General features: G+C 37.0%; 1 protein-coding gene across 1 annotated transcript; it reads left to right on the top strand.

The window, feature by feature from the left end:
* The first annotated feature begins 298 nt into the window (after window positions 1-298).
* Window positions 299-6751, top strand: LOC149802059 (matrilin-1-like). The gene is made up of 7 exons (XM_089956464.1): window positions 299-487; window positions 797-827; window positions 1709-1807; window positions 2325-2888; window positions 3353-3385; window positions 4214-4753; window positions 5158-6751. The coding sequence occupies exons 1-7, from the start codon at window positions 446-448 to the stop codon at window positions 5163-5165; spliced, it is 1317 nt and encodes a 438-aa protein (XP_089812590.1). The 5' UTR covers window positions 299-445; the 3' UTR covers window positions 5166-6751.
* The last annotated feature ends 6473 nt before the right edge of the window (window positions 6752-13224 follow it).

Genomic DNA, 13224 nt, shown 5'->3' with positions numbered 1-13224 from the left:
ATTGCGCTTTAAGTGATGCGCCGACCACAACATACTTACGAAATTATTCAGGAGAGTTGTGGTTTATTTCTACGCTTGATCAGATCGTGTTATCTCCCACTAATCGGAAATGTGGCTCGCCCCGGTCTAACTATAGCAATAATAACGGGTTGTTTTATGAATATGCGTGCAATAATTAATCCATATAAGGTACAACTACTAAGAACTTCCGGCTGCTTGCACCATGAATGAATTCGCTGCTGCATCACCCCCCCCCCCTCCAAAATAGCTAGTATCCTCTAGTTACAAATTCCGGTGTGAGGCAGCTAGCAGGTCTCTATTTAAGGAGAGTGGAGTTTTCACTTTGTTCAATCTCTTGATATAACTGACAGACGATAGTTGATATAACAGTCTGGAGGCAATCAAATAATAGTCTTCATTATTGTTTAATTCTGTTATTCACGGAATGGTTATTTTAAATGCACTTGGCTTTTTGTTTCTAATAACGGTGAGTTTTTTCCCTTATCTATTTCTCCTATGTATGTATGCATGTATGTATGTATGTATGTATGTATGTATGTATGTATGTATGTATGTATTTATGTATGTATGTATGTGTGTATGTATGTATAATCTATCTATTTATTTATTTTAATGAATTGTTGTTTAAAGTATTAAGAAATATCTCGACGTTGATGAATTAAATATTCGTAGTTAGCTTGAAATTGTATTTTGTAGCAGTAAGCAGAGAGAGAGAGAGAGAGAGTACATATAGATCATTGTATATTTAAAAATATATTTTCTTATGTGTTTGCAGATTCAAACATTTCATGGATCCAGTGGAGCTAGTAAGTAATTCATTGAAACCCACGCATGTTTTCAGATTCTTCGCACGCTGCCGTATAGTCCGCAATTAACATTTTTAAGATCGAAGATGCCATTTCTAAAGACTCATTGAAATCATTTGGTCAGCCTTAAGACATCGTAACCAACAGGGTGATTTCGATGATTTGGTCAGCCTTAAGACAGATTAACCAATAGAAAGATTTCGATGATTTGGTCAGCCTTAAGACAGATTAACCAATAGAAAGATTTCGATGATTTGGTCAGCCTTAAGAAAGCATATTTAATACGGACCATTTGATGATTTTGTGTCTTAAGAGAGCGTAAATAATACATAGATCTTGATTGTTCTCAGTGTGTTAATGGTATCATATATATATATATATATATATATATATATATATATATATATATATATATATATATATATATATAGCATACATCTGTTTTAGTAATATTGTTTTGGTGCCTGAATGTATCTAGCCAAACTGCCGCTAATAAAATCAGTTGTTATAAATGAGTACCGTCAATTACTCGCTTATAAGTCAAATCCAAATTCAATACTGCACAGAGCCAAGTCTGCCGTCACATCATGCACCATCAGATTTGGGTCTGTGTAGTTTGTTAGGAGTACTCATAAGAACAAACAACATAGACCCTGATTTGCAGCACATTATGCTATAGCATATCTGGATCTTTTGTTTGCAGTTTGATTATATTTATATGCTAGTATATACAGTATGATTTGTTACCGGTTATTTCATATTCGACCTAAATAAAAACATTTCTGAATTTGTCTAGGGTAAATCTTTGCACGTGTTTTGTCTGGTTTATTTCTTTTCATAAATATTTTTTCTGAATACTCATTGCTTTGTTTTCTTTAAAGAAATTGATAACCTACGGTTATCGCCAGTCCTTGCCGACTTTAACTGGATCGAACCTGGTGGCGATATCATTGAAGAAAAACCATCTGGCGTACCCGCAGGTAAACATTTGACGCATCTTGGATACGGTCGAATGATCTTCAGGCTTTCTGGGTGGAACAAGAAATGCTTTATTATTTGAGACTATAATTCTATAATTTCATGATATGAAACAGGAAATGCGTTATAAATCCAAGTCACTTATGCTATAATAGTTTTACCTTTATTTATAATTGGCATCAGTGCTGATCTTAATTTTGCTACACGCATGCGCTGGATTAACAGATCTATAGCAGGGCGGGAACAGTCTAATTTGTGCTCTACCAAGATTGTTTTGGTTACTTCATTCCTTTCTCAAACAAACTAAAAAGCAAGTATGTACTTAAAATGGGGACCCAAACGGCCTTCTGTCATGAACTATACAAGTAATGTTAAATCCTGCGATGTGACAAGTTGTTAAAAGTTTCGTCCAGGAATAATAGTATGAACTATACAAGTAATGTTACATCTTGCGATGCGACAAGTCGTTAAAAGGTTCGTCCTGGAATAATAGCATGCATGCATTTATATTCATTGCAGGATGCGGTGGTAAACCGGTGGATGTTTATGTTGCAATCGATACGTCAGAGGGTGTTGGGAATAACTTGGTAAACGCCCAGCTAGCCTTCACGCGGAACATCATCAATGTATTCGACTTCAATAATGATGTCGCCAGGGTGAGTCTTGTCACGTACGGAAGTTATGCGACAACCATTGTTCGGCTCGGCGCTTACAAGGACAGACAGAGTTTCGAAAAAGCCATATCAGAGATCCATATCATCGGAGGCCAGAGAAGTATTGGGAACCTACTGAACTACATCAGAACACATGGTTTTATGCCACCATACTCAAGAAGGTCTGCTGCTCATGTTGTCATCGTGATGACAGTTGGAAAATCAGATGACGCTGAACATGCCATCACGGAAGCCACTTTGTTAAAGAGGACGGGTGCGTACATCTATGGAGTCAAAGTAACCCGTGACGTTGACAAGGATCTTCTTACTAAAGTCACATCTAACCCTGCAGTCAAATTTCTTTATGATATGGACGGTTACCAGATAGCTGACTCTCTGACCGGTCTGCTCTCAGTTCGTCCATGTGAAGGTAATATTCGAAATAGTGTTGAATTTTAGAAAACCAAAGGCACAAGAGCTCAAAAGGACTTTATCTCTTGTTCACTTTCTTCGTCATTTAATTGAACTTACGCATAACTATTTTATCATCCTTAAATTTGCTCCTGTTTATACGCATCATCGTTACTAATCAGTGAGCAAATACCGTACATACTAATCATCTTTACTAACAACTACTGCCTTAACTTTGATACTGATCTTCATTATCTCAAATCAGGTTCATTAAAACGTTGATAATTTTATTTGACGCCTGATGTGGATATGATATTGATGATGTTATTATTATTGTTGTTGATGAGGAGGAGGAAGAGGAGAGGGAGGAGGAGGAGGAGGGATAATATTATTAAAGTTTAAGAAATGTTTGTAATGCCGGTAAGTGACATAATTTCCCTTCTAGACAGATCCTTCATATGTTATTTTCTTTTTCTTTTACAGGACTGAGAAATCCTGAACTCCCGCAAAAGTACAGTAAGTAGTTTGCCGCCAAATACACATCCCAATGTGGAGAATGATAAACTGCCAAATATAATTGCACAGTTCGTGGTTTCAGTATTATTTGAAAGAGTGATAATATATAAAAAGTAAATCTTTTTGAAAAATCTTGTTCAAAGATGAAAAGGTGGTGATGAAAATTGTACCACCTCGCTTCTAATACTATGAAAATAGATCACGGTTTTCAAAGCCAACAGACATCTCGTGATCCGAGTTAAATATGCGTATGCGACTAAACATGAACGGCATGCCATGACGCCCCTCATTTCCATATTCGGAACGTCCTCATCACAGAAAGAGACTTGAATGCGGAAAGACGCATCAGTTTTATTAATTGTTCCTACGGAAAAATACTTTAGTACCAAGTCTATGGAGATAAACACGCTGCTTAAACTAGGCCTGTAACAAAAATCACTTTTTCTTTAGGACACTCATAGTTTGAATTTATATGACCATCCCTGAAAATTCAAATTCCTCGCAAAGATTGTAACTCTGATCTCATAACACCTATTTCCTGACGGACCCCAGAGTAATCGTGATCTTTACGGATGTTTAAAGTAGCTCCCAGCATTGTACATAATCAGTGAGGTCACAAGACGACTCATGGAATAAGGCCTTAATGTTCCAGGCGATCATTTCCAATGAAGGTATAATATTAAATACCAACTCGAGATTAATGTTGACAATATTTTAAAGTGTACAGATCTAACAGATTCCAGCCGAATTAACAGCATAAGCACATACTCTCGATAAATTAGCAATTTCAGTATTTATGTTAATTAAGATATTTGTAAATTTTTACAGGATGTCAGGCGAAGAGGGAAACCGACGTAATTTTTGCTGTTGACCACGTAAATTTGGGTGCTACAAAATCTCAACAGATTTTTAATTTCATCCATGCCATAACTGATAGCATGTATAAAGAGAATGGTTTGATCCAAATAGGTCTCGCCAAAAACAGAAACCCCAATTTTGATGGCATTGACAGAAGTTTGGAAACAATCAGCGATTTTAAATCACAAATGACAGACATTGTTTTCCCACTATTTGATAGCGTACTGGCTAGAGCCAGAAAAATGTTTTATGGAGGGCGTAAAGGTTCCCAGAAGACACTGGTTCTGTTTGTTGACAACAGTGTGGACATTGATAAAACTGCGTTGATGGAGTCCAGCAAGAACAAAGCTTTGAAAATTGAAACCTATGTCGTTGCCGTAGGTGATAAACTTGATGAGGCATCTTTAAGTATCCTGGCAAGCGGTCCCGACAATGAGCATATAATCACCTTGAAGGATTTTAAACAATTAATGGAATTTCAGGAAACCATATTGAAGACAATATGCAGAGGTATGTTTATAGCCATAATTGTATAATGCAAATATCGCCTATGTTTGGGAGAATAAATACATAACTGATTGAATTCTCTTTAAAACTTCTATGGAGCTACTATTCATTCTAATATTAAACAATTTTCATTAAGGGGCACATCTTTATTGCAAATTGGGTATGTCATTCTTAACTGCAGATTGTGTTTATATTTTGCTTGGATCTAAGTCATCCCTTTCAGTAAGCGGTTTGCCTTTCTAGACTAGAATTTTCAGTCTCTGTGATGTATTGAATGCTTCTGCAAATAGTTCTCATGCAAACAAAAATCAAGACAGCCTCAACATTCTATGTCTGCTAGTATACATTCACACAGCTTCTTTAACATTTCAACAAGCTAATTAAATGGTAATTATTTTTATCGCCAGGTTGGTAAACACTCAACGGTTGCAAAACATATGGTGTTAGAGACAGACGTTGGATGCTGAATGGCAAAAAATGAATGGTGTTCTAGAATTCGGAATGTATACAGAACTGAAGCTACGCAGATAGAAGAAAAGAATGAAATTATTCATGCTGTATAAATTGGACTTGGGGACTGCAATATAAAAATATAAAAATGACATGTATAATAAACAAAAACAAAATATTATAATCGAACTACGATGGACGCGTACATTTATAAGTGCCAAAATGTGTGCTCCAAGAACGCTATCAGTGTGTACACAACGAAAAACACAAGGCTTCAAAAGCTAGCGACATTCAGATTATTACGCTAACGGAAGTATGTCTACAAGTATGTACATGTGACTGATTATCTAATAAGGGTATACTGTATGAATAATACATTAATTCCCTCTGCTTGTTGGATAGCCGTCACTAAGCTATGCAAAAAGATACCTTTCAGTTGACGTTTTTCGTACCTGTTTGTTTTCATTCATATTTCTATGACGGTCAGGATAAGACTCGTCAAATTAAAGTGACAAAGATATTAGTGTGAACAGCATGCGTGCGTGTTAGTATATTTAGACTCTTAAGTAGACAAATGGCTCATTTGCAAGTCTTGTAAGGCTGAAAGGGCGCGCTCATTGAAAGGAAACTCTAAACGCAAGCGGTAAAGCACGACGACAGAGCTTTTCAATCTGACATTCTTGTCATTCCATTGGAACATTCCACCTAATCCATCCCAGATGCTTCATCTATTGCTCCTCTAACTGAATAACAACGTGTGTGTGTGTGACTGTGTGAGTCTTTATATATAAGGTACATTCCATCTAACTTCTCCCTGTGCTCTTTTATTGCTCTCGTAGTTAGATAACAGCCTGGTATATTTACCATTACAGCTTAGCTGTAAATACAGCGTTTGGATTACATAGTTATAAAGAAAAGTAAATATTACAAAGGTTCACTTGGAAAATTCTGTACTATTGTTGAACATGTATATCTTATACGTAACATCTATTGGAGCGCGGGTGCGGGTGTGTGCATGTGTGTATGCATGCGTGCGTGTATGTGTGTGTGTGTGAGAGAGAGAGAGAGAGAGAGAGAGAGAGATATTTGTGGCAATTCAAAGATATTGCATCAATCATCATGACATTTTGAATTTACGTTTTTACTCAGTGTATGCTGTCGTTTATTATTTACCGATGAGCATTTCACAGAAAGGATTATAAGAAGACAAACTTTATGATTCCGATACAGTTCTTAGAGACAAATAACAAGAGAGACGTGAGAGTTGCAATATATCATACGATTCATTCTCTTGAAAGTGCGATATTTTAGACTGTCAGATGTTTAGCTGTATTTATTATTATGTATTTACATAACTCACCGTCCGTATTATTTTTGTTTAATTTTATATATTTATACATTAGAAGACAAACTTTGCTTCGTTAAGAATGTTTAATCATGTTGATTAGTTTAATGACTTCATTTTTTGGGCAAAATGCATAACAATATTAAACTTTATCATTACAGTATATCAGCTTTCCATTTCAATAAAATATGTGCTTTAATATCCTACCAGTACTGTGTTATAAACATGTTAATTACTGTTCACTACAGCGATGTTTGGAGATAAACATCAACGATAGGAAAATCTCTCTCTCTCTCTCTCTCTCTCTCTCTTAGACACACACAAACACTCACAACAAATATATCTACATACAATTATCTTGGTATTTATCTAGCTGTCTGTATACATGCCTCTATAATCCTACCTAATTACATATACTCTTAATGCTTTTATAAGCTAAATTTATCTACCTAATTATATGTACCACTCTATCTTATCTAGCTACCTATGAACTCCTCTCTCTCTCTCTCCATTCATCAGTCTAACATACATACATACATACATACATACATACATACATGCATGCATGCATACATACATGCATACATACATACATACATACATACATACATACATGCGTAAGTACGTACGTACGTACGTACATACATACATACATATATACACACACACATACGTACATACACACACATATTATTATACCTTCAGAAGAAAAGAAAGATCTTAAAAGTATCATTTATCAAGAAAAGTATGTAATTCAAAAAACTTCTGCTACATACATGTATTCTCTCTCTCTCTCTCTCTCTCTCTCTCTCTCTCTCTCTCACACACACACACACACACACACAGAGCTATACTTCTGCAGGATGGATTCTTCTGTTTACACAAAATGCAACTGGCTGCATCTACTTTTTAGCAAGCTTAAATGATTCGACAGGAAACACATCAGAGTGTTTAGTTAATTGTCACGCGGGTTTGTTAAGTGGTACTTATCACCTCATTTCCAGTGGAGATTATTGGGTCACCATCTGACCTTCCATTCGTAAGTGTATCTCTGCTAATTACTCATCGTTGCTAGGAAGAAAATATTTTAGTAAGTTTCCCTATAAGTTTCGACCTAAACAACCTCTTTATGGCGGTAAGGAACTGCATACAGCCATAGAACAAAACTCTAAACACAAAACACAAGAGAAATTCCTGACTCCTGCATGTGTGAATGGTAAAGCATAAATCTACAGAGGAGCTAAAAACTGAATGGAAGAAAGAAGAATGAAATCATATATATATAATATATATGATGATGATGAAGCAATAAAGCGAAACCGGTCACAAATTCTACGTGTAAGTGTTGTATGTATGTATATATATATATATATATATATATATATATATATATATATATATATATATATATAACAATTTTAGCCTTTTGGCTTCACATACTGCATACACGAACTATAACGAACCTCGCTATTACAAATTCCTTGACATAAGAAACATTCGCATTGGACAGGACAGTTATACATAAAGAAGAATACTTCGTTATATCGAACACACACCCAAGATCGTTCGGGACTGCTGCATATGGCGCATTATAATACATTTGTAACCATAATGTTTAACATTTGTAAGAACGTAGGCTGCACAGACATGAAAAAAAACTTAAAGCTTAAATTTTGCAAATTTTTTTCTACATATACATGATTTTAACACTGGTAGGAAGTTTCAAGTTTAGCGGTGCAGCGTTGCTAGACGTATATGGCAAACCAAAGGGGTCATCACATACATGGCAGATCATCGTGGCAATAATGTAGGAACTTTCGCGAGAGTAGTATCAAAGTGGGGCTTTTGGCTTTTGTCCCCTTTAGGGCATTCCACCCGTCTTCAAATCTACCCCTATGACATATTTAGCCCAAAAGCGACCGTTGTATGTTGATCACACACACACACACACACACGCACGCACATCTCGTGAGTAAGCCAGGTCAACTTATGTTTTTGGACACTTATATCACCTCTTATTTTTAAAAGCAGATTACTCCATTTTTTACGTGTTCTATATCTGCGCTGCTTCTTCTCTGTGCTCGTAAATACTGATGATTTTCCAGTTCTGCCAGAGGGGCCCCGTGTGGCCGAGTGGTCTTAAGCGCTCACCGTTATGGATCACTGCCATCTCACCGCTGTTTGCGTGGGTCGAGTCTCGGGCTTGGCCATTGTGGTTAGGTGAGAAAGCTTGCCAGCAGTTTCTTGTGAGTCGGTTGTTATTTCTGGGGTTTACCCTGGTTCATCCTCCACCATTTATACTGGCCGCCATATATAGCCTATCATGTGCTGAAAATGGCGTTAAACCCTGAAACATCTACAACAACCGTTTCTGTCAGCTCAGTCTTAAATTCAGCCATGGTTCTCTATTAATTCCATTTGTTGTTCTGCTCCAATTATTGTTTCTCGTCGGTAAGACTGAAGGTCCGACATGGTTCTTCTATTAATAATTTAATTGCAGAGTTATATTGCATGACAGGCAGACCTTGTCAGGTCTCATCAGCATGAGCAGCTGCAGTCGCAGTACACACACGCACTTCTAGCCAATTACCCTTTTCTACCGACACAAATGGCATACAGTTATTATTTTTAAAAACAACTCTGCACTGTATAAAGGCACACCGATTACGCCAGAACCTTTTACGTCCGACGATCGTCTTTGGCCAATATCTGTTACCTCAGCAAGTGCGTTTTTGTCGAATGACAGTTGCGATTGTTTTTGTCTCGAGTGAGTCAATCTTGGTGTAAAATATTTGTTTGTAAATGTTACTGGGGTGGATTCATCTGTGAAAGTCACTTCCCCATTGAAGAAACAATCCTGGGGTGTTTTTACGCCAGATGCTGCAGTCAACGGTTGGGCGTTTCCACGTGCACGTGCTATGATTTCAAGCCGGTCTCCAGTTGGCATTTATACATCAGAATGGTTCTAACTATCAATTTCCATTTGTTTCATAGCGTTATTATATTTCAGTGTGTATGAGGGTGTGGTAACACCATTATTCGTCAACAAATGGAACAAAATTATCATCTATGTTTACATCCGCTACTAATTGGCCTAACAATCCGTCAGTGGTAAATTCCGCAACCTTATCACCGCGATCAGATTCCATCACGTATATACAATGAAAAAAATCTAATCTCAAACACAAACGCCAAAGACAGTTAAGTAACTGTATGGATAAATGTACATTGCCTCAAACTGAATTGTATCTTGATCTATCAACGATATTACTGTCGTATGTAGAAAAGATTTTGCCAAACCAGTGCCGGGTTCGTTACGTATTATTACTTGTGGACCAGGCTGCTTAGTTACAAATACTGTTAATTTACACCATCCGCTGTAATAACTTAATATAATAAATAAACACGATCCAGACTCGCGTACTGTTAAGATGGTGAAGATAGGTTTATCGAAACCATTTACATTATCAAAAAACTCGTTCGACTATTTACTATTTTACTATCATCAGTTATTTCCTCTTCTGTGCTGCTCAACAGTTTTAAGTACCATGCAAATGAATTTACCGCGCGCGGCAATGCAGGTGTTACGGGATCGTATAAATCTATCGTTTTATTAAACACATGTACTCGGGTTTTGTTTTTTTATGTACAGCATTACCCCAGGGTAATTTTTTTTTTGTATACCGAATATTATTTCGAATCAGTGAGTTCGGTTGATCCTATGCTGCACGAGCGAAGTGCTGACGCTGGGAAAACCGATATTCCTCAAGCGCACAGACGATGTAGATCTACATAGTCGGTGTATAAATTACCTCACCGCAGAGCAAATGTCACATTACGAGAAATCTTGTGAGTGAGCAGTCTACTTTAGCGACTCGCGATCTCCAGCTGTAGAGGTGTGTGAATTATATATTAGTTTCCTATGTGTATTATAGGATATAATTATTTTACTACCACGTTAATTTTTGTATTTTTGATAACTTTGACTTTTTCGTATATTGCAATGTTATAGTTTATTTCCTAATTTACTTGTATGCCATTTAACAGAGCGATTAATATTTGCAATAACGTTGCATTTATTAAGGAACGTACTTTATAACATACTTATCTAACACTGGTTCACTTCTGAACCTGATTATCGCTTTGTATTGTTGTCCCGATAATATAATTTGTATAAAATAATTAACTTAAGTCCACGGTGTCATTGCATGCTGTTACACAATCCCGTGTCATTTGTAGTACACTGATTTGGATATATTTTCAACTGATTGATTGACTGACCAGCGATTGCCTGATGGTTGATTGACTGGTAACCAAGTGTTGTACTGGGAGAGTGACGGAGTGATATGCTATATATCCATATATGCACCGGATTGTAGGTGTCTTTTAGCCGTGAGCTAATTTGGGTTCTGTTATATCTAGTGTGTTGCTGACAGAGATGACGTTGGCCGGAATAAGCTTCTGGACCGACGGGTTTGCAGAGAACAAAATATTGAACGGACCTTTAGGCAGGCTAGGAGGGGCGGACCACTGGTGTGGGCTCCTCAAGCTCTCGACATAGCGTTGGGGCTGAGAAGATATTCCGCATCTCTTTTTTTGAATGAAAAACTCGTGCATTTTACTACTTGTGTAAAGCATATCATATTTCATTGAACCATGTCATTATTTGTATGAAAAACTCGTACATTTTCACTATCTGAGTGAAATGCAACATTTTACTATTTGAGTAAAGCATATCATATTTCATTGAACCATGTCATTTATTATTATTTGTGTGATCATTGTCGACTTCTTCAAGAATCGTTTGATTTCATTGTGTGAAATCACATTGAGTCGTAAATCTCTGTACTTTTTAAAGTTCATTTCTCACGTATCAATTCACATTTCATTTTTATTGCATTACATTATCAGGTTCATGCATATTATGTTAATTGTCCAACGTTTGGATCTCGTATGCGCACTAATTGAACATATATTTGCAATATTAGCTGTATCAACATTAAATTATTTTACAAATGCAGCCTACACTTTTAATACCATCTACAATTCGCATTCCAACCTGCTTAGCGATGGGTACCGCGCGCGATGATAGGATGTCAGTGTTTTTATTGCACTCGCAAATAATCCACGAACAACATCACCAAGCCGAGTTCCATAATAAGTCATTTATACAGGTTTTGTATCGATAACTACGCGAATAGATTTCGCACGTCCACACACGACTTTCCTGGTTAATACTAGCATTAAATGTCAGGTCGATCTCTAATGTACAGTTGTATCATTAATGTTTCACCCACATGTGAACAAGCTGCCCATCTTGATCCACAATTGAAAAACGAATATGGGTCAGCCAACCTTTATGGCATGGAATATACGCAGGTGCTGCTGGCGTAATCGATATCAAATGACCTGGTTCCACAGTTGGCGAAAACCCAAACAGTATAAAACCCTGAACAACTACGCCAGTAATTTCGGTCCTGCTTTCATAATTGCCACTGATGGTGTCACAAGTATAATTAATCATCGCTGTTGACGTAATCCTCACAATGCGATATGATATCCCATACGTAAAATTCGTTTAACATCTGAAATGTGGCCAGGCCAACCTAAAACTGATCTTTCTGACGACCTTGCAATATCAACAGCATACCTTTGAGATTAAATAACGACGTCATAACAGTGTGGACTCATAAGCACGTATAGAAATTTTAGAGTATTTACCAGTTACCAAGACAATTCTTCTTCAGAGATCTTCTTTGTCGCACGAGTCAGAGGAAAGATCAATTGTATGCCAGTAGTGTCCGCTGAAAACACAAATGAGATAATTGCGGTCAGACCACCAGACAATGGTGATCCAATATTAGTCCAACTGTAACATACTCACATAGATGCAAATGCAATCTCAAGTGTGCGTGAGTCATCAGCGGTCATTGGTGCAGAATAAGCCACACTGAATTCTGGTTTTGTGGATGAGATGATGAGATGGTGATAATCGAGGTAATGCCCTGGGGTGTATTTACAAACAGCTGTTGCACTGAAGCATATATTTCACAGGAAACAAGCGCTCATTCGTTTCAGAACTCATCATCAGTGTTGTATATGTCACGAATATCTTCAACAAGTTCATGCTTCAGCGCATATTGGGTGTCTCTGTCCATGAGATGATTGGTGAGCAACCGCTGCCAAATTGACGTAGCTTCATTGATGGCTTCGGGTGCATTGTTTCCCGCACGAACTGATCCCACAAGTATTTCCAATCGATCATCGAAGTCGTTGGGTCACACTGTCCACTAAGGCCCTCTCCTTGTTTTGTGGGTGTACGTTTTGGTCATTATTGCAGTGCTAACAGTTATACCTTTTCGTCTGTCCATTCTGAGTGTGCAGGTTTTTGTTTTTCTGGTGTTTTGGCATTTTGTTTTCGTCGAACTTTGACTGGTGGAGGCTTACGTTTTGGTTGAGGCGCGGTAGTTTTATGGGATGGCTAATATTCTCCTGTTATGTGCAGGAAATACATAAAATTTTCTATTGGTTTAAGTATTTCATCAATTTCTTGTTGTTTTTGTTTTGTTTTCATAAAATCAAGTATATATTTATAAAATTAAACACCTTGCCAATGGCTTTTTTTAGCCCCAAGTAAAGTACCTGTAAAGACTCAAACTTTTGTATGTCCTTTAATGGT

This window comes from Sinohyriopsis cumingii, chromosome 4, assembly GCF_028554795.1.
Source record: "Sinohyriopsis cumingii isolate HCF-2022 chromosome 4, ASM2855479v2, whole genome shotgun sequence".
Classification (NCBI taxonomy): Eukaryota; Metazoa; Mollusca; class Bivalvia; order Unionida; family Unionidae; genus Sinohyriopsis; species Sinohyriopsis cumingii.
The sequence above is the reverse complement of the archived record's forward strand: the minus strand, read 5'-3'. Positions and strand labels throughout refer to the sequence as shown.